At 40.1% G+C, this 21,061-nt stretch overlaps 1 protein-coding gene across 1 annotated transcript in view; it reads left to right on the plus strand.

Moving 5' to 3' along the window:
• Positions 1-575: 575 nt before the first annotated feature.
• Positions 576-21,061, plus strand: part of PRKAR1B (protein kinase cAMP-dependent type I regulatory subunit beta) — a 100,772-nt gene continuing 80,286 nt past the window's right edge. Inside the window, exons 1-3 of the mRNA XM_009641824.2 lie at positions 576-773; positions 13,495-13,665; positions 17,571-17,662. Of these exons, the coding sequence (XP_009640119.1) occupies positions 597-773; positions 13,495-13,665; positions 17,571-17,662 (440 nt within the window). The 5' untranslated portion in view covers positions 576-596. The remainder of the gene's footprint in view (positions 774-13,494; positions 13,666-17,570; positions 17,663-21,061) is intronic.

Genomic DNA, 21,061 nt, shown 5'->3' on the forward strand with positions numbered 1-21,061 from the left:
GGCCGGTGTGAAAGCTGCCCTCGCGGTTTTGGCTTTGTAAGGGAGCGGTCATATGCTCGCTGGGGGAAATCGGGAGGGGTTTGGGGTTGTTTTCTCCCCAATTAACAAACTTCCCTTTGGGCAGCTCTGCCCCCTCCTCCCCATCTCCCCCGGGAGGGGGTTGCTCTCTGTAGAAGAGGGGGATGTTAAAATTCACCAAAAATCCGAACTGGGTTTCTGGTGATGGGGAGGGAGTCCCCAAGGGAATAGAAAAGCAAGGCTTTACGGCGTCATTTAATAGCTGTCTTTGAAACTCTCGGCCTTGTATGATTAATTGCACCATTATTTCCAAAGGTTGACTGCCATCTAGGAGTTAGAATGCTCTTTTTGTAGTTACTGGTGTGTTGATCATACAAAGATGGCACAATTCAGCATTTCCACATACAACCCCAGAACATTAAAATGTTCAGAACTGATAGCTCTTGAATAGACAACAGGCAATATTAAAACGTATTTGCTTCTCCAGATCTCTCTGACAAAGGATTTGGGAACTGTCTCTCATCTCTTTCTCGCACCATTTTCTTACCTAGGTCTGTTTTCTGTTTACAAGCCTGAAGATGGCTGCTGCTTCTTCCTGCAATGTGGAAGAAGACGAGAGCCTGAAGGGATGTGAACTCTATGTTCAGAAGCACAACATCCAACAGATTTTAAAAGAGTGCATCGTAAACCTTTGCATAGCAAAGCCAGACCGACCCATGAAGTTCCTCAGAGAACACTTTGAAAAATTAGAAAAGGTCAGTGATTTTCAGGTGACTTAAATTTTTTCATTTTTAAATTGAAAAAGATTGTTTAAAAAGTTTTAAATATTTTGGTACATTTTTCCTTTTAAATTTTAAACTGTCAGGCTACTGTTAAAAAACAGGCCGTTAGAAGAAAGAACCCAACTCTTTATTTGCTGATGTCTAGTGTAATATTGGCTATTGTATAGAATTCTTGGTGCATAACACCCAGATTATAACTTCTCATCAAACTGCACATGTCAAAAATGACCCAAAGAGTTACGAGCATACTTTATGTTACGATGCATGTTGTCCTGAACTCTCATTTATGGGAAGAACCTGCCTGCGAGAACAAAAGATGGTGTTCCCTGTTTATTCCTGTGTCAGGTGATAGGGTTTTCCCTTCCCCTAAAACTGAACAAAATTAGGGAACCAGCAAGTTCTGAAAACCATCATACAGTTTGCCGTGTAATTTTACTGCTCTAGCCCATCTGCATTGCTTATCCCAGGATCCTCCAACACGAGGTGCATTCAGAGACACTTCATATACCGTGACTGTCTTCAAAAGCAACTGGGGGGGGGTGGGGGCAAACATTTTACAACATTCTCAGACAAATCCTTAGTAAAGCCTATGCATGTCTTCTTCAGGAAGAGAATGTTCTGTGAGCACAACTTTTCTCTGGGGATGGGATTTCTCCAGAAATAAATGGGAGCAAAGGGCTGCAAGTTGTTGGTTATACAAGGCCTCAGTCTGCCAGTGACTTTATTCATGTACTAAGTTTAAGTGGAGGATTATTTGCTTTTTTTGAAGGAAACATCTAAAGTTTATAGGTTTAAGTTTTATGTAGTTTTTTCCTTCTAGAGCAGAGTTTTGTAAGGACAGAGAATAATACCTAGTGAATAATTAATTGAGCTGATACATTGCAGGTGATACAAGCATTTTATACATCTCATCTGCTTTTCAGATAAATTTTTGTATAGGCCAAATTTGTGTAGCTTTAAAAAAATGCAAACATTGCATTTGGTGGAAACCCAGTAAGGATTCCTGGAACATCAGGAAAGGGTAGGAAGTACAAGATGTTTTTTAATTGTAATGATTATTATTAAAAAAGAAAAATCTCTTAGTTTTGCATATTCCAAACTTCTGACAGCCGAGACCCATTTCAAGACAGTGAAATCTGTTGAATTTCCTTTATCGTGTTACAAATTGTTATCTGTCTTAATGAGTGCCGTTCCGGACTTTCTGTCTAGAAGAAGAAACACCATTTTAAAAAAAAATAAAAAATAAAATATGCTTTAGTATTTTAGAATATTCTCCATAGCTAGTGGGATTACTTGAGTTGTTGTACTGGGAGAGTTTGGCTTTATTGACCTAAACACAGTACACAGAACTCAGACAGGAAGGCAGTTCCTACCCATGAGAAATTAAACATTCTTTCATGTAATCTCCTATTATTTCCCAAAGAACAGCAGATACCAGAATTCTGTAGCAGGGCATCAATCAGGATGCAAACACAGCAGCTGATGGATATCATTTGTCTTAAAATGAAAGGAGATGATTTAGAAACAGCCATATTCAAGGCATCAGATTCAGTGAGTATCATGCCTAGTATGGAAGGGAGCAATCTTGCCACTGACTCTGTAAAGCAGCCTGGGAGCTAAGCTTGCTGAGTCTGAAGGTTTTAGGATGCTTCTGGAGGTTTCTAGCATTGTAATTCTTGTTCCTACAGCAATTTGACTTCCTTGCCCAACCACCTCTAAGAACTTTCTTGAGATGAATTTCAGTGGAGGTTTTTCTGACTTGGTCGGTTGCATAATAACAGTTAAAGGAAGGCTCATAAAGACAGAGAAATAGTTTCAGTATGTTTATCCTGTTTTTAGAAGACACTTGTCATGTATAGGTACTCCAAAGAATCTTAATTGAATTGTGAATTTAGCAATTGCCCGTTAACAGATTTTTGTATATGAATATGCAGTACACTGGTACAGCACGTTTACTCTTAGCTCCTTTAATTTTGGTCCTGTGTAGGGAGAGGAGTGAAAATCTTGGGGTTTAAGCACGATTTTCTAAACAAAGTCATGCATTTTTCCACCAAAGCGTGGTGTTTTGGGGTTATTTTCCAAACGCATTAAAATAGACAACACGTTCCACTGAAGAGAGTGGTAGAATAACAGTATATCTGTCAAAAATTCATGTGGGCCGTTTAGAGATGAAGTGTGGGGTATTTTTCAAGTGGTTAAAAATGGAGCTTATAGAAAACATGTAGAGCTTGATCCACATCAATATACTGGAGCTACCTCAGAGGTGAGTACAAAAAAGTTTATTACATTTTGCTAATTTTTAACTACATCTCATTAAATCAACTCAGAAGAGCAAGATTTATTATCATATTCGAGATCAGACCATATCATAAATGCTTTCCACCTTATTTCTGATGACATCAGAGTTAGGTCTGTTGCCTTCAGCCTTCATCTGTACTGCTAAATGTAGAAGGGCCAGGGACTAACCCCTGACCCACGACACTAACTGGCCCCAGATATAATTCTTAGGTCTAACACGTCTAGGAGCAGGTTTGTTTTGGCAGGAGTGAATCCAAGCAGGTGAGAACAGAGCCAGGGAATGAGCTAATAGTTGAGAGATGTGGACTGTCTTGGGCTAGTCTTCAGGTCCGTGGCTGGGCCATTTTTTATTTTGAATTGACACAGCCTGAGAGGGCTGTAAAGTGAGAATATGAATACTTAGGAATAAAGTGCTAGAGATTGATGTTTGATGTTCAATTCTGCAGTCGTCGTTTTCAGCTGGGGAAGTGCCAAGGTTAGAAAGAAATGTCTGATGCCTTTTTAAGCTTGCAGCTTATTTGTATCGAGTACAGTATTAAAAAACAGAACTCTGAAAATAATTGTAGGAGAACTTTAATAGATATTTTTCTGTTCACTTAATACTGGCAGGATCTGCTTCTCTTAAGATGCCAGTAATTGCTGGGAATCAGCCTAAGTTTCTATATTCTGAAGTTTGCAAGTCAGTTTTTATAAGCTGTGACCTACAAACTTCAAGATGACATCTACTCTGATCACGTTAACAGTTACTTTGTAAAAATCTCTAACATTCCATTGAGCACAGAAAAGAGTTGAAAATGGCTTAGATACATGAGATTTTAAAAGTTATGTAATGTTTTCTTTTGAATAATTTGTTTTACATTTCCTCGTGACTGTATAGAACTTCTTGGTGGATGGGAGTGAGGAAAACCTTTCCTTTAGGGGTGTTAATTGGCTTTTTTTGAGCGGGGGAATAGATGTTAGCTAAGAAACTGTGGCATTATTTTAACAGCTGTAATTAGGTCCTGTTTACTTGAGGCCTAAAGAAGGCGCAGCACAAGAAACAGGGAACCCATCTTTTATCTCCGGTTCTTACCTTATATAAAAAAGTTAATTACTCAGAAGTTACAGGCAAAGCCTTGTATTTTCAGCTCTACCGAGACTGCAAAACTTTCATTAGTGTCAGGCTGTTCAGTGCTGTGATTATATGATCAAAGGTGGAGTTGTCTTGCCAGGCTAAGCTAGACTTTTGTTCAGCAGAAAAAAATATTATAAGGAGTAGGACTAATGAAGAAAATGGCACAAAAGAAGGGGAAGCAGCAGGAACCTGCAGGATATGTTTAGGCATTACCAAGTACTTTGCTGAAGCCATTTCGCATGCAGTGTATTTCAGAGCAGCGGCTTTGCTAGCTGAGCCAGGCAGTCTGTCCTGGTATCTTCTGGACCTGAGCTCTCTCCTGGTCCCTTCTGTTGTGCTGTGCACGTACAAGAAATACTGCCTTGCGCATACTGAACTTGCTGGCTTGGATTGCTGTGGATTGACAGTGGTTTTATGGACCCAGGCTGATGCTGCATGTCTTAAGGTACCATCCAAAAACAGAGTTATAGGAAAAAAATGGACTCCACCATCTGTAATTAAATAAAGCAAAATGAGATTATCTGCATAGCTCCACCTGGTGATATTAGACAGTATTGCACACAGACCTGGTCAGAAAAATAAAAGCATTTGTGTGAGAGGTTTGCTGTAAACCAACACTGAAAAGAAAGTGTGTAGTAAACTACGAATTCACTCACTGTTAGTAAAATACAGTTTATTTGTTTTTCATAAAGAGTTTCAGAACCGAGGGTATTTGAGCATCAAAATTTGAGCATTAGAAGCTTTTCTTCTGCAACAGTAGTCTCTCACAGTATTTATATATTTTGTCACAACAAGAAATTTTTCAATCGAAATTTCCACCAGAACCTGGGCAAAACAATGAAATTCATTGGTGATTATGCTAAGTATAACTCATTCCTTTAAGATAAGCTGGGGAGAGGTTATGGACTGGAAGGAAAATCCTACGAAGGAAAAACTATCCAAAAAATGCATTAACTAAGCGGTTTGATAAAGATGAATACAACAAATATTTCTGTATCTTTCAAAGCTTGCAAAGCTGTTGAGTGGTATCTGCTTGGTGATTAGAAATGTTGCTAAAGCATGTGGGAACATACCTGAGCTACTGAGATGCTGATAGCAACACAACGTGGGAGCACCGGGTGTCCTTGCTGTGTGACTGCGGTTCTGAGTAGGCTTGGGCAGCCTCTGCTCCTGCCTCTCTGCTGATACCAGTACCGGAGAGAGCTGGATGAAAAGCAGCTCAGGTTGGACCTCTGTGATTGCCGTAGTCAGCCAGAGGCAGAGTTATGAGAGGTGACATTTTTCTTGGAACAGGTGAAGGAAAAACTGCTTGAATTTTTAAGACCCCTCAGGCGAGCTTTCCTACACACAGGAGGTTTAGGGAAGGGTGGAGGATGAAGGGGATAAGAGCAGAAAGAGAAAAAAAGTTTTTTCCTAAGAAACAAAATTGGTTGTAAGTGAAGCCGTGCTCCGAACAAGCTTATGCAGAACATGTTAGAGCATTGCTGAGTTCCGTGTTTACTTGGGTGTCTACAAGTGTGAGTAGCTTTCTTGGTCTCAAAGTCAAAAACTAAGTGGAGCACAGTGATGGAACAGGAAGGGAAGTCTTGTCTGGACGTCGTCTTTGTTTCACATCCTAAGCTATCATGTTTTACATTCATCAGGATACTTAATCCATGTTAATCTTTAAGCATCTAAGTGGCTTTAAAGAAACAGGTTCATACTTAGCTTTAAACACATGAATGAAATACCTTGCCAAATTTGTGCAAAGTTAAAAATGGTGCTGGGTCAGGGACCGTCTGATGGCAGATTTCATTAGATCACAACAGACTTTGGGGAAGCTCCTGATACTAACAGGCCTTTACAGCTAGGAACAGGTACATACACACATTTTTCCCCAGCTGACTGCAGCCTTTTATAGGCTCCCAAACAGAGGTAGGGGCCCTCCAACTTTATTTTACCAGTCAATTTTTGAAGAAGAGTTTGCCTGGGCTTAAATCCCGTCTGTGGTGGAGTCTGTGGCTGCAGAACTGGCTGAGTACCTACCCTCCTGCTTGCCTGCAGTTCAGAAAATCCTTCACTAATCCTTTGAGAGGCCGGTCAGGCTACATAGCAGCTCACCTTGGACAAGGTAAAACTCCAGATTCAGGGATGTGAGCATTTTGAGGCTGTAGTTCTGCAACTCCTCCTCCATTCTCTGTGTTTTACAGTCATCAGAGCATCAGGCAAGATGCTCTGACAGCTACTGACCTTTTCCATTATAATTGATTGCTTAGGCAAGGCGAAGCAGTAGCTTTTCTGGAAGGCACTAAATTATCTTAAAAATTATTTCCTTTTATTCTCTTTCAGTTGTAGGAGGTGACTAGAGGAGCAGAGGTAGTTAAGCCTTTTCTGTCTTCCCACAGTAATTATTTTAAACTGAGGGGCATGCTGAATAGACTGTGTAAAAAATGATACAAATCAAACCAGAGGATGAATTTTGGTTTTGCTCTTGTTTTTCAGTTAGTTTTCAAGTAGTTCCTCATTACTGTTCTCCTAAATGCAGAAAAATATGACTTCTTATATTTAAATACCTTTTTAATGCTGCATGAATTCATTTTAATTAGGCACATAGGATGGGGGTCGAGACCGTCCAACTGGACAAGAGTAAGACTGGGTGGAGAACTGCAGTTTTCATAGCAGATTTAAGATTATTTGAGATTTGACTTTGTTACTATTAAGAAAAGGACCTCAGATTTTGAAATGCTATAGTCAGGGGAATTAATTGCTTTCCGGTGTGCTCTGCTGAGGTCTGTGCCTCTGCGGTTGCCTGCTTGGCAGCCTGTGTTGGAGCTGTACCCTGACAGCTTTGTAAGCTCAAGCTGTTGAGGTTCTGCAATTCCTAGGAGCTCAGCCCGCCAGCTCCATCACCCCTGGGCAAGATACTAGGGAACTGAGAAAGTGAGCTATGGGAAACTCAAAATAAAAACATGTCCATGATTATTTTAGCTTGGATTTATTGGCAAATTGTAAAGAAAAAGTACTTAATGAGTTGTGAGCATCCCACTGAAGGGTTAAGGGAGACACGTGGATTCTTGCCCAAGCATGCAATTCAAGTTGCTATCTAGCCTTAATACGCCTGTACCAATGAAGGCATGCATAGCACACGCAAGTTATTTTGGGTTTAAAAATGAAATGCATGTGGAAGGGAGGAGGATGAAAGAGAGAAAAAAAAAGTTTGGTCTATATTTAAGGTGGGCAGCCCAGCACACGTATTTTCATATTTGTATTAACATCAGATAATTTTTTACAAGAGAGAAGAGATTGCCTAGAATTTTATTGAGGAGTAGAAAATGTAGAAATGTTTTAGACAATTTCCACTCTGCGATGACTGAGGGAACACAAGCTTTTGAATAATCAACCTTGCTGTCAACAGAACATTTGATCTGAGGGCATCAGTGTGCTTCTAAATGTTAAGTGGGCCTACACAAAGAAGTATTTTAAGGAGCATAATGGCATACCAGCATTTATGATTCCCTCTTTGTTGATAACCTCAATTACCAGCTCCCTTCCTGTGCTCTGATGATCCATTTCTGCCTCTTGCATGTAAGCGTCACTGAGATTGGTGGCGTTTCTCTTGGATTAAGGGTCTGCTGTGTTAGAAGGCTGGAATAAAAAATAAATAAGCAGCTTTGGCATTACATATCCAGTGATCAAAAACTTCAGAGTGACTTGGGTGTTCTGGTTGTTGCTGAGAAATATGGCGTACTATTTAGCATTTTAGTTTAAAGAGGTTTTCTGTGGGCATGTTTCTTCTTATACAAGGTATGCATGCATACATTGTTATTTGGCCGGATTTTAAAAATCAGAAGTGTTGGCTACAGTTGTCTTTGATTATATAAGCTGTTAGGTATCAAAAATACGATCTGTGTTTTGTAACATAACCTCTCTTTACTGTGAGGCGTATGTAAGAAAGTGGGGAAGAGGTGGTGATGGGTTGAGATACTGCAAGACACTGGAGGGGAAGACAAGACGTGTTAACATGTTGCAGGAGGTAAAAGGACGCCAGTAAAGGGACTCAGGAAGGCAAGCGATGCAGTCAGAGCGGCAGAAGAGTAGGTAGATTTTTGGCAGGAGAATTTTGCCTAGATTGGAAATTGGAAATAAACTGAGATGCAGGGAGGCCACCAAGGAGGCAGTAGTAGTAATCGAAGTGTGGGTAACTATGGCGTGGATAAATATGTTAGTAGGAGGAGTGGATGTTAAAGATATTGCTTAGTGATGCTGTAGAAGGAAAGGCCGCATTTCACATCAGAAAGACCATGGAACAATAGTTGGGGTTGTGTGAAAAGTCTCCAATTACAAGGCTGAGCGATCATAAAGATAGTAGAGTTGTCCTATGTGACAAAGACAAGACTGCAAAGGACGTTAAGACCTCCCAAATTTCTCCAGCTTTCAATGATGGCATCAGTCAGTCCTGTGCTTCCAACAAAGCAGAGTGCTTTGCCTTTCGTCTTTATTAGTTGCTATAAATCATTGTGTCAGCCTCCAGGAGTGATGGGGCGGTGTTAGAAACCCTCCTGCATTGAGAGCATCTCCTCTGGGTCAATTCCAGTGCAAAGAGAGATTAGTTATATGCGCATGAAGTATCCTGCACATTTTCTGTGGATAAATAGAAAGTGGATTCCAGGTCTGTCAGTCAGAAAACCTTATGAGTGCACTTGAGGAAAAAATAAAAAGAGAAAATATTTTGTTTGGAGTGTACTTTGTGTTGTTGCTTTTGAATGCAACGAATAAATTGTAGGAGGCAGAGCAGAGATAGTGAGATGTGATACTCAGTGGCTGATTTGCTTTTAAAAGTCTCCTTGGGATGTTGTAAAGCTGCACAGTGATTTGGAGCCTCCTCAGGTGCTGTCCTTCCTTCAGCTGAAACATCTGAGTTTCCAGGTGGTGACAAAGCCTGAAAGGAGAGACTGGGAGAGGAGCTACTGGAAGTGAATTTCTGTTTGGAAACGCTCTGGCTGATAGAGAAGAAAGCTTCTGGGTCAGGAAGCATGTGTGCTCTTCGGCAGCAGTCTGAAAAGAAGGGTAAACCTGAAAACTGGTTTGGCATTGTGGCCGCTTCACTTGCAGTGTTTAAACTCATTGAAAACTCGTGGAAACATTAATCGGGAAAGGCGGTCACCCCATACACCGAAGACAGCATGTTAAATTGCTGTGTTTTATACTTCAGCCTCTTGTAGCATGAATGTCCTAGCTGAAGGTGTACATTCAGAAGATAAATGGGTCACTGCAGTTGTATTTATTGGTTCTTTTTTCTTTTAACTTTGGGCAACGATGGTATATTTTGTTTCCTTTCCAGTTTATTATCATTGAAGTCGGTGATGGTATTTCAGTTTCACTATCTATCACCCCCAGAAATCCCAGGAAAAACTTTTGTTCACAACTTTAGCTAGGTTTTTGGTCACTTGCAACATGGTTTGAATAGAAGTAGGATTAGATTCTGTATGTATGAAATAGGGTGTTATTGCCACACAGCAATACTGTTTTGTAGGTTTGGGGTGTGTTAATATATCTTTGTATTGGACTGTGGCAGTGATGCTGGAGGTTTCAGTCAGCAGCGCGCACGTTGTCCCCTGCTGCCATTTAAGACTCCCTAAATTATGTGCAATGTCTACTGGGGCTGGTAGGTGTAACACAGGACAGCATGAGACTTGTGTCCTCCTCAGCTGGCAGCTGGAAGCTGAGCAAGGTCACCCAAAATGGCACTGGACTATGGGTAACTGGATCAGACTCTACAAGTCCTGCAAGTCAGGGGCGTCTCCACTAAAGCCAGTGTAGTTACTGGTGTAAAGGGAAGAACAAGATGCTCCCTGGGGCTTGTTCAAAGGCAGTTACACTGTTTTGCAGTTGTGTCATCCATGTGTTTTCTCATTTTAAGGTGGACTTAATTGGGCAATATGATTGTGAATTATCTGTGCCATCCAAATAGAGAGATTGCTTGTTGTCATGACAACAAAAGATGGTGAGGTGTTTACTTGAAAGTGAGTTCTGCACAAGCGTTCACATCAAGCTGTGTCTGAAGATCGGTGTTTGAAGAACTATTCTTCAGAGAGTCCATTCCTCCTTTAAAATATTTACTGTATTTGTGCAGTTTTACCCCAGGATATACAGAAGACGGCTTTTTGAAAGCTTAACCCAGGACAGAGCATACGCTTTATTTTCAAAAGGCACTCTTTAGTTCAGTAATGGAAATCCTACCTAGACTACAAATAGCGGCATATGGAAAAGCCAGCCAGTCAACTATCTGCTGTTTATGTAAAAGGAGTTTGTAGCGAAGAGAGTTCCTTTTAAAATGAATCATATGGTAACTCACTTTTATAATCCTTTAATATCTTTTTGGCTTTAAAAGGTATTTGGGTTTAAGAGCATGCTTTGTGATATTAATTTTATCTCACTGAGCTTTCTTTCGTGTATAAATCTGTGCTGGGGCAGAGGAGATATTATTTATTAATTCCTTGGAAGTGCCTTTTATGCAATATGCACTGAAAAAGAAGTGTGTATTTGATATTCAAATGGGGCAAACTACTACTCTTCTCTATGAGTAAATATGCTATGTATAAAAAGAACTGTGTAAGTGCTGCATACCATTAAATAGTTACCTGACTGCCTTCTTCTTGTAGTTACCTTTTAGTACACTTTCAGCTGCTTACTCTCCAGAAGGGTCTTCATTACGTTTCAGTTAAGCTTGTGAAGAAGGTGCATTTGGTTGTGTTCATTTAATATCAATAGAGAACGTTAACACTGTCATAGAGATACATAAGGTGCAATAGCCAGTAATATTTTTGAAATTCTTCAGTCATAGGTGTGGTTTTGAAGGACAGATATTAAATGTAATGATAATATGTAGCACATGTACTTGTATTTTAAATATTCGTGTTTCTGCACGTGCGTAATTGTAGTTAAGGAGGCTAGAGACAGTTGGAAAGGAGTCGGGAAGAAGTTGATGAGAATGCTTAAATAGGACTTGCAGTTCTTACACAATAGGTAAATCTAGCTGAGTCATTTTTTACATATCCAGTGCTGCTATTCGAAATTTGAATTGGAAATGAAAAAGTTTCAGTAAGGGTTTAATACATCTGAAATCAGTTTGTTTTCTGTGTTTTGGCTAGAGCACCTAGCTCAGCTGTGCTATGGCCCAAGAGCTGTAGTGCTGTAATCCCAATTTAAGAAAGATACTGATCTCAGAAAGAACTTGCTACTTTCTAAGGCAGGTCAGGACCTTGAAAAGTCGGATCCTTAGCTAGCCCCCTACATTTGATCTCTGTGCTTGTCTCTTAAATATTTCAGTAGTCTCTTAATCAAAACATGAATATGTGACTTGTTACTTATGCAGCATGGGAAATACTATTTAGCTATTTGCTTCAATTGATGAAGATTGGTGATTTGCTTCAATTGATGATCAAAGATTGGTGTCAAAGGCTCCTTAGGCTAATGAGAGGGGCAATGTCAGTGATGGTGAGGAAAGAAACTGGAATAAGACCAGAAAAGACAAGTGGCATGACTGGATTTGTCAGACATTTGTAAACATCAATGGCAAAACATATATTAATCATCTGTTTTTCTTGCAAGCTTAAAAATTGTGAACTTGTGCCAGTTTTCTGTACCGCTGTTTTCTGGTGTCATACCTGATGATTTAACTGTAACTCATTTCCTCTGTCAATGAGACCAACTGGCTATGTTGGTAATCCGCCACATGTCTAATGCTGGTGCTCCGAGATCTTCCCTCCTCCACTGACTCCGTGTATTAGCTCTGACTGGAAACTCTCATTGGAAATCAATTGTGTGAGACAGAGGCCAGGTTCTGGCACCCCTGTTAAAGGAACGCTGGTTTTATAGGGTGCGCAGGGACCTCAGCATTACTGCCTTTTCTTTTGTAGCCTGCAATGCTGCTGATCTGAATTGTCTCAAAAATACTGGAGTTGTTCAGGGAGTTGTTGGATGATAGCTGGCTACACTTACATTGATCGACATAACCCTGAGACTGTCAGGGTGCAGGTTATGCTTAAGGCAATGCAATAGAGGACAGCAAATAAAATTACTGGACTACTGCTGCACAGGTTGGCTTGCCTCCTCACAGTGCTCATGTCTTTCCTGCACGTGCCCTTCTGTTTCCTGCATCAGACAAGCTGAGGACTGGACACGTTGCCCATCCCATCTCCAGTTCTCCCCCTGCCTTAGGTAGGGTCAGCAGAGACTGGAAGGAACCAGCTAAGAAGGCACTGAAGAATTAGCAAAGGCAGTGTGGTATGTTGTGAGCAGGATGCCAGGCTGAGGTGGTACGAAGGGACAAGGAGGTGGGCTGGGAATGAACAGGCAGACCCCTGTTCCTTTGGCTGATAGACATGGATGATGCAAAGGGAATTTTACTCCTGTGTGCTTTCTCCTGAATCCCAGGAAGCTAAAGAATAGGAGATGGGCTCTGGGAAAATACTGTAATTATGAGTAATCCTGTTTGTCGCAATTCTTTAGAAGTCAAATAATTCAGTGTATGAATTGACAACGTCTTGCAACTTTGACATCCTTTCTTGAAGGTTTTCTATACCATTTCTGGCTCTTGTTACTATCTCTTCAGGGATTCCCCTTTGTATTTTACTTTCTGTTCCATAAGCGTGAAATTTGGAGAATAACCTCCCCATTGGCCAGCTGGTGCTAGGCCAGCCATAATTTTTCATAGTCCTCTGGAGCCTACCTTGGATCTTATTTGCTTGGAAGTTGTCCCACTGATTGTAAATCTGTTATATGGCATAAACTCTGGAGTAGGGAGCATCTTTGTTCTTTCTGGTGATAGTAAGCCTGCAAAGCAGAGCAAGATGAAGAAACCCATCTAATATATTGACATGTGACTTCTGATACATTCTCTGTAAAAGAGACAAAGATATGTACAAGCCAACTGAGAAAATAACAGCTGTGATGCTGGAGAGTAAGCAACAGAGGCTCATTCTTTTGCTTTCTCAGCCAGGAGTAGCTGCAATGATATGTCTGCAGTTTATAATACACTGGTTTCTGTTACGTGTAAGAAAGAGTTGAACAGGTCAAGTGTTGGAGTGATGATACCTGTACACACATTGTAGTTAGTGTCAGCCCTTCATGCTGCTCACGTTAAATTTTTTATTTTCTTTCAGCAGTACACATGTGTAAATTGACATCTAAATGTAGAAAGGAAGAGGTTGCTGAGAGTCATAAAAGAAGAGTGAATCGAATATATCCAGCAAGTTAGCTACATGGGTGAGAGATGTTTCATTGACTCTTTTTGCCTTGCAGGAAGAATGCAAACAAATACTGGCTCGGCAGAAATCCAGTTCCCAGTCTGATTCTCATGATGATGAGATTTCCCCTCCTCCTCCTAACCCAGTGGTAAAAGCTCGACGCAGGAGAGGGGGGGTCAGTGCAGAAGTGTACACAGAGGAGGATGCTGTTTCTTACGTCAGAAAGGTAATGTGTCACTGTCTATCTGATTCTGAGATGTGCAGGACAATCAAGTGACTCATATTTTCCTCATATTTTGGAATCTTGGGTCAGCCTGGAGGGTGGTGTCCTCATGCTGGCATATGCATGGCTTGACCATCTTCTTCACACTCTTGTTCTTTTGCTGCCTCCTTGAGTACTTTCCCCATCAGTGTTGCTTCAGCATTCTCTATTCCCCTTTTTGAGATGTGCTGCTAACTTGTTTCCCCCTTTAACAGGGTGGGTGATTCTCAGCCATTTTCTTGATATTCACAGACTCTGTCAGCTTCTGAGTTTTGTCAGGACCTCACAGTTTTGGAAAGCAGCCTTTTCTATTGCTGCATTTCCTGCTATTTTTTTTCCCTAAAAAGTCATGTCTAGCTTAAGTTTTCCTTCTAACCTAGGTCATTGAGGTTCCCTAGACCATTCAGGCATGTGGTTCCAGTGCTGGTTTGGTACCACCTAATCCACAGGTTTTTGGAAGTCTGTTGATCATACTTGGGCAATTTTATGTGACCATTGTCTTTGAAGAAATGTCAATCCCAAATTAGGTAATTTATTCAGTAGGAGAACTAATTTGGGCTTCTCTTTTTAAACTGCCTTTTTCACAGAAATGTCTAGTTATGTTAGATCCTTGATATCTCTTAATAACTCTTCAATTTTTTTTTTGCAGCTGGCCAAAGCTTTCAAAGATTATTAAAAGACAGACATTACAATAGCATATGTCATGTTTGTTTAGGGAGCTAGGCTAAAAGTGCATTTCATATAGCTGACGCTACTAATGTGCTTTTGTGCATGCCTGGAGTAGCTTTAACCCAAAGAGCTTTTTCTTTATGGAAATACATTTTGTCAGTCACTGTTTTTTGGCAGAATACTTTTTGCCTCTGCAGTCACATGTGCTTTTGTCATCTACTTATGATACAAGTTCACTGGCTGCTCTGGGGATTTCTGTCCCAAGAAACAAAGAATTAGGAGAGCCTTTCATCCTAAAAACAAATATGGAGGAGTATTCTTGTGGCAGTTAAATAATGCTTGCGAGTATACACTAAGTTTTAGCAGCATTGTGGTCAAGCTATTAATGCACTCCACTGTTAATAAACTTGTGTGATATTTTAAAAGCCACTTTTCTTTCTGTGCAGTTTGCAATATCCCCCTTATAAGCTTCCATGAAGAGATCACATTTGTCTCTGCTTAATGTGGGGTCCATCTGACTCTTCTGAAAACCAAAGGAAATACTCCTCCCCACACCCCTGAGTAATTCTTTTATGTTTTTATGGAATCTGAAGTTAATTTTGTTTTCTTCCTTTTTCAACAGTGATATCAATAAGCTCTGACAGTAGCATGGGTAGGCAAGAGCCAGAAGAAGCAGTACAGATCATATTCTATGTGTTCTGTGACTAGGGCTGTTATGATTTTAATTTCCTAGGAACTGACTGAGCCTAGATAGCAGTCATTTAAGGGATGGTTTCTTGTCAGGCTACAGATGCTGCAAGGAATATAGAACTAGCACTGAGAGGGTTTGTGTCAGTGCTTTGTCTTCTGCTGTCAGCAAATGAATCCCCTGGTGAATCCCATGGATGTGTGTTTGTGACAGAGATTTCTAGAATACAGAAATAAAGGGAGACACAGAAAGGACAAATTCTGAAACTCATTTACAAGTGTAAAAAGCAAGGCAAGGGTTGTGTTAGACTATTGCAAACAGATGGATTTTTAGATAGTAGCCAGGAAGAACCACTGGCTTGAATTCAGGTGTTGGATAGAAACACATCTGGGTCATAAGCCAATTTAAAGGATCCCTTGAAGGGGTGAACTATAGGATGAGTAGTGCTAAAGGCAGTGCAATGAGTTATGTCACTGGAGAGAAAATCAAAGGAGATTTAGCTTTGTGATTTGAGCAAGCACCTGGCATGGCTCCATTCTGAGGAGCACAAAGGAAGATCTCTGCAAAGGCTTATTTAATTGCTTCATGCCTGAAACTAGAGAAAGCAGTATTTGTCAACACATCTGACATAGCATATAGTTAACAACTAACAGAATAGGAATCTTGCTGTAAAGAGGGTTATCAGCTTGAAGGGAACATTCAATGATTACTTGGAAGAGCGATGTAAGAAATGGTCAAGTGATTCTTCCTGACACTTGATTTTGGTTGGATGCCTCATGACACCTGAAGAATCTCTCCTGTGTTTTCTGTGTCCCTTGCGCCAACAGACTTGCTTCGGTCTCTGCCTTGTGGCTTTCATTGCTGCAGATTTAGACTGAGAAAGGCTAGTCTACACTATTCCACGATCAGCCAGAAAGGTTGGGGTTGAATGTCTTAGTAATTTGATTATCTACCCTTTTGGCTCATCAGCAGTAAGCTGAGCAGCTAGGGTATTCTTAATAGAGCAAGGGTTCAGGACTGCAATTCAATCCAGGGTTTGTCTGATAGGGTAAAAACCAAGAATAAGCTGGCCAAATGCTCATTTTATTTAAGATCAAGGAATTTAAACTTTTAGTTAAATTAGATTATGTTTCACTCAGATATTAGATTATGTTTCACTCTGATACAAATATACAGTTTATACATATACGATTCTCTAGACTTAATTTGAGTAGTCTAATGACTAAAGCAGTCATTGGAGTAGTCTAATGAGTACAGCAATGTAAGTGATGTCTGAAGCTGGAGTTTAACTTTAGATCTTCACAGTGCAGTATTTTCCCTTGAAATAAATCTTGATCAATTCTTTATGAGACCTGGTTCTACATCAGTTTTCCCATCTGAGGCATCCTTCTTCTGGTTGGATGAGTAGTATCTTGCCTTTCCAGGAAAGGCAACTACCTACACATCAGCATATTTAGTAACTTAAACAAGACAGAAATACTATTCCTATCATAAGAAAATACGAAAGATAAATGCCCATTATCAGACCTTTTTTGTACAGTTATTAAAAAAGGCAAACAAATGTTGATCTTCAGATTGGAGTAAGGTTTATTCAACACTTAAAACTTTTGCTAGGCTTGATTCTGTCCCATTATAATGAAACTATTAAGGAAAAATCACATTACTAAAGTCAAAGAACATCTGTTACAAGTCATAACCTTGTTACAAAATGATCACGTCTCTTGTAATCACAAAGTCTCTGACTGGCAAACGTAGATGCTTGGCAAATACAGAAATACAGTGTCTTTACTAGTGTCTTACCAAAATGCTTACCAAAATGGAAAGCCTAACTTGCAAGAGTCTTATAAAAAACCTTCACCCAATACAAAAACATATTCCTGAATTTCAACATATATTTTGAGCAAATTCAGTACAACAGGGCTTTTGCCTTCTCCCCAATTAACAAATAAAATTTCCTTTTCATTCTCAAATGCAAGTCCTTCTCATTTACCATGAGGCAAATGCGCAGCATTTTGACCCAGGTGGGCCTCTCAGGAGCTCCGTTCCTTATACCACAACCAGTACTAAAAAGTATGGTGTAATCAACACATTTTTGCCTTTTACCTAAAGAAATGTTGCTCATTCCCTATTTTTAAAACTAGGTTGCCTCTGATATTGTTTGTGGGGGAAGAAGAATATGAAATATGTTTTCCTCAGTCCAAGAGATTTGAAAGGAGACTACACAGCTGCCAGTACCTGCTAATTATAGTATTTTATGGATATCCCTCTCCCCACTCATCCCGGATCTTATATTTCTTTTCTGATTGTCATATTGAGAACATAAATTCTTACGCTCACATTATCAAAACTGTAATTTATTACTTTCTTAGTGGCTTTATACTATAGCCTAAACCTGTCTCAGTGTTTGAAATCAAACTGAATCCATTATCTTGAGTGGAATTTTCTATAGATTTCAAGATCTATGAAGAAATATAACCAGGCATGTAATTACCATTCCTTCTTTTCTCTACAGGTTATTCCAAAGGACTATAAAACTATGACTGCTCTGGCAAAGGCCATTTCCAAGAACGTGCTCTTTGCTCATCTTGATGACAATGAACGGAGGTATGAGGTGCTTTATGATTTAAAGGAATCTATAGCTTGACCTGAGGACAAGAAATGATATTAAATTTTAACTCAGGGATCAGAACTACTCTCACTGGTGCATTTAAGTCATACTAGATGCACCCTCACACACGCTATGACAGAGGATAAAATCACAAGCTAAAAAAATGCGTATTCAGACATATTTTCTATTTTCAAATCAGCTGTGCCTGATAAATTTTATCCTAGGGTACTTAAGGAATTGGCTAAAGCAGTCTCAGAAGAGTTTGTAGTTACTTCTGAGAACTCAGGGAAGACAGGTCAAGTTCTGGAAGAGTGGGAAGGAAAAAGCATAATGTCTATAAAGAGGTAAAAGATTTACAGGTAAATTATTTTGTTCTTTGAAAAATTGGAACAAACAGATGTTGTCTAAGCACCTGAAGGAGAGCAAGGAGTTCAGTAGCAGCCAATGTAACTTTTAAAAACTTGAAAACATCTTTTTACAACTGAGCAGCAAGTCTTGTAGCTAGGGAAGGCACAACAGAGGCCAAACAGCTTGACTCTCAGCAACGTTTTTGACATTAATATGTATGACTGTTTCATAAACAGTCAAGGGAAGCATGTCTTCAGTGAAGTTGCTATGGGGTCTATGCAAAACTGATTGGATACCCATGCCAAATAGCAGTTATCAATGGTCCATCATTCTAATGGAAAGATATATTGAAGAGTGGGAAGGGTTGGTCTGTTTTTCATCATTACTGTCATTACTGACCTCAGTGGTGGAATACAGTATGAGTGTTGAAGTTTTAGATGACATGGAGACAGGAAGGCCTGCTAAAACATTGGGAGACAAGGCTAGAATTCAGAATTAGGCTGACAGGTTGAAGAAATGTTCTAGTAAAAGCAGGATGGATTGTTACTGAACCAAGTGCAGAGAAATATACTTAGGCAAGAAGAACACCTTTATAGGCATAAGACCATTTTGCAGTTTTGGTAGTTCCTTGAAAAACTGTGTGGAGCTTATTGTGAACCATGGTCTGAACATCAGTCACTAATGTCAAGCCATTTTGAAAACACTGATGTTTTACTGGGGTAGCTAAAAAGGAGAACACGCAAGACATGTCTCAGTGTTGGAAAGATTTCAGCTGGAACACAGTGTCCAGTTTTGGGCACTGCACTTCAAGAATAAACAGTTGGAGTAAGTTCAGGGAAGAGCAGTGGGAACGATCACAGATCTAGATAACATCAATTCTGAAGAAAGGATGGGATTGGTTGGCCTGTAGAAGAAAAGTCAGGGGCAGAGGGACATGATAATAGCTTATAATTGTGCATAAATGATGGTATATGAGGAATAAACTGCTGTGTGTGCCAAGGGGTAAATAATAACAGATTTAGAGTGCAGTAGGGAAGAGTAAACTCAAATAGTAGGAAGAAGTCTCTGACTGCTTGGGTAGGTTGTGGAGTCTCCACCACTTGAGGCCATTAAGAACAGATTAGACTACGGTCTGCCAGGAATGACGTAAGTAGTGTCAGTCCTGCCTTGCAGCAGATAGGGTAAGTGATGTCGTGAGGTCCTTGCCAACCCTACTTTTCTGTGCTTCTGCGGTTAGAAAGGACAAAGACTTTGCCTACGCTGACATTTTAAGTACTGGCAGCACATCAGCAGTACAGTCCTTCAGTGGGGCTACTCAAACGTTTTGAGTCCAAGCATGTTCCAAGTGTGCAAATTTTGCTCCCTCTTGCAGGCATTTGCACAGTTTAATTACTTTGCAATCCTAATTACTAGGATATTGCATTAGCATGCAGATTTCTGGAGTAATTAGAAAAGGATTAACTTTGCACATTTCTTCTAGCTTATTCACCCACAGCAGAGAATTCTTGTACAGGACTGCTATAAATCCTAATTATACCTTCGGCATGCTAACGTGACAGGCACTGGAAGAGTATAAGTTTTAGGGCTGGAAAAGGGACATTTTGGTAATATGTTATCAAAGTAGGGTGAGAGAGAAAAACTGAAGGAAAGGTGCTTTTGCACTGTGCTGATTGTACATCATGGTCATGGTCTCTCCTATCTGTTCCCCATGTCCCATTTACATTTGTCAGCCAGACTGTCCTGTTATGGTTATGTGTTAGGAGTGAAGAGATACGCACCGATTCCCATGTGTGTGCTGCAGGTGGGTTGTAGGCTATCTCCTTTTGCAGTCCTCAAACTATGGCCTGACCAGGTGTATACTGCCTTTGCTGTCAAAAGATTTAGAAGCTTCTTGGTTTCTGGGTTGTGCACTGGAGCGTATTTAGCTGTATACCATCTCCCTTGCTCAAAGGATTTGTCTATGTGCCTCTCATTCAAGCCTCATGATGAGCGCAGCAAGCTATTGCTGGCATTGGGAAAAAGCATGTACTCACAGAAGGATGCATGCATTCAGCTTTTGAAGACAGGATTGCAATGAACGAATAAATTATTCTCTCTTTGCATTTTACTGAGCTCACTCTTGAAATCATGCTATTGCCCTTGTCTGGTTTCATTTGTCAAGTGTGGAGAAGTCAGCAAGTTGGAGCATACCATTGCCGTCACTTCCAGTTTGCATCTTGTTGATGCAGATACCTAGTTCAGTAAACTAAGTGGCCTATGACTTCACTGGGGTTCTGCCTCTTGGAACAGTGGAAAGCTAGGTGAGGATATTTCATTTTCTGTGCTGTAGTGGTGGTGTTGGTGTTTATTTTCCTCAGTGCTTTCCACACTGAAGACAGTACCATTGTTTAATTTCATGGTTGGCCATTCGCCAAGATGTAGGAGGTGTTCAGGTGGGGGAAGGATGGACTAGCAGGACTTAATTCCTCATTTATGATGGGTGACTCTTACATTTTTCTTTCTCCTCTGAAAAGATATTTATGTTAATCTGCTCTGTGGCTGTGCAGTCCACATGACTTGTGTTGCACTTGCTGCTTGGCAGCTGTGAAGGTCCTTATATCTGACATAAACCCTTATTTATAAAGGCAATGTGTAGTGTATTATCTCTGTATCAGATATTCCATATGAATGATTAATTGCATGAGAAGTCATGCTGAAATTAAGGTAAACAAGTATCTTTTTGCACTGGTGTCTGAAATAGTTTTGTTCAAGTCTTATTTTAGAGAACATCTTTTCATATGCCATGCTTAAAAAAGGGTTGCCATCTAGCTCATGCATGCACACACTCACACACAGACAGTCTCTGGTGTAAAATTACACTGAAAAGTGCAATAAAAGGGAAACTGTAACTGCATCAGTACTAAAAGCAGCAGAGCAAGTTATCAACAACTTTTGCCAAAATGTACATTTCAGGAGTCACTAATATTATAAAGAACAGTGCAGCTCTGCAAAGTGATGTGGCAGTCCACTGTTTTCTCATGAGACTTTTCTACTGACTTCAGTAAGAT

This window comes from Egretta garzetta, unplaced genomic scaffold (genome assembly GCF_000687185.1).
Source record: "Egretta garzetta isolate BGI_Z169 unplaced genomic scaffold, ASM68718v1 scaffold57, whole genome shotgun sequence".
NCBI lineage: Eukaryota > Metazoa > Chordata > Aves > Pelecaniformes > Ardeidae > Egretta > Egretta garzetta.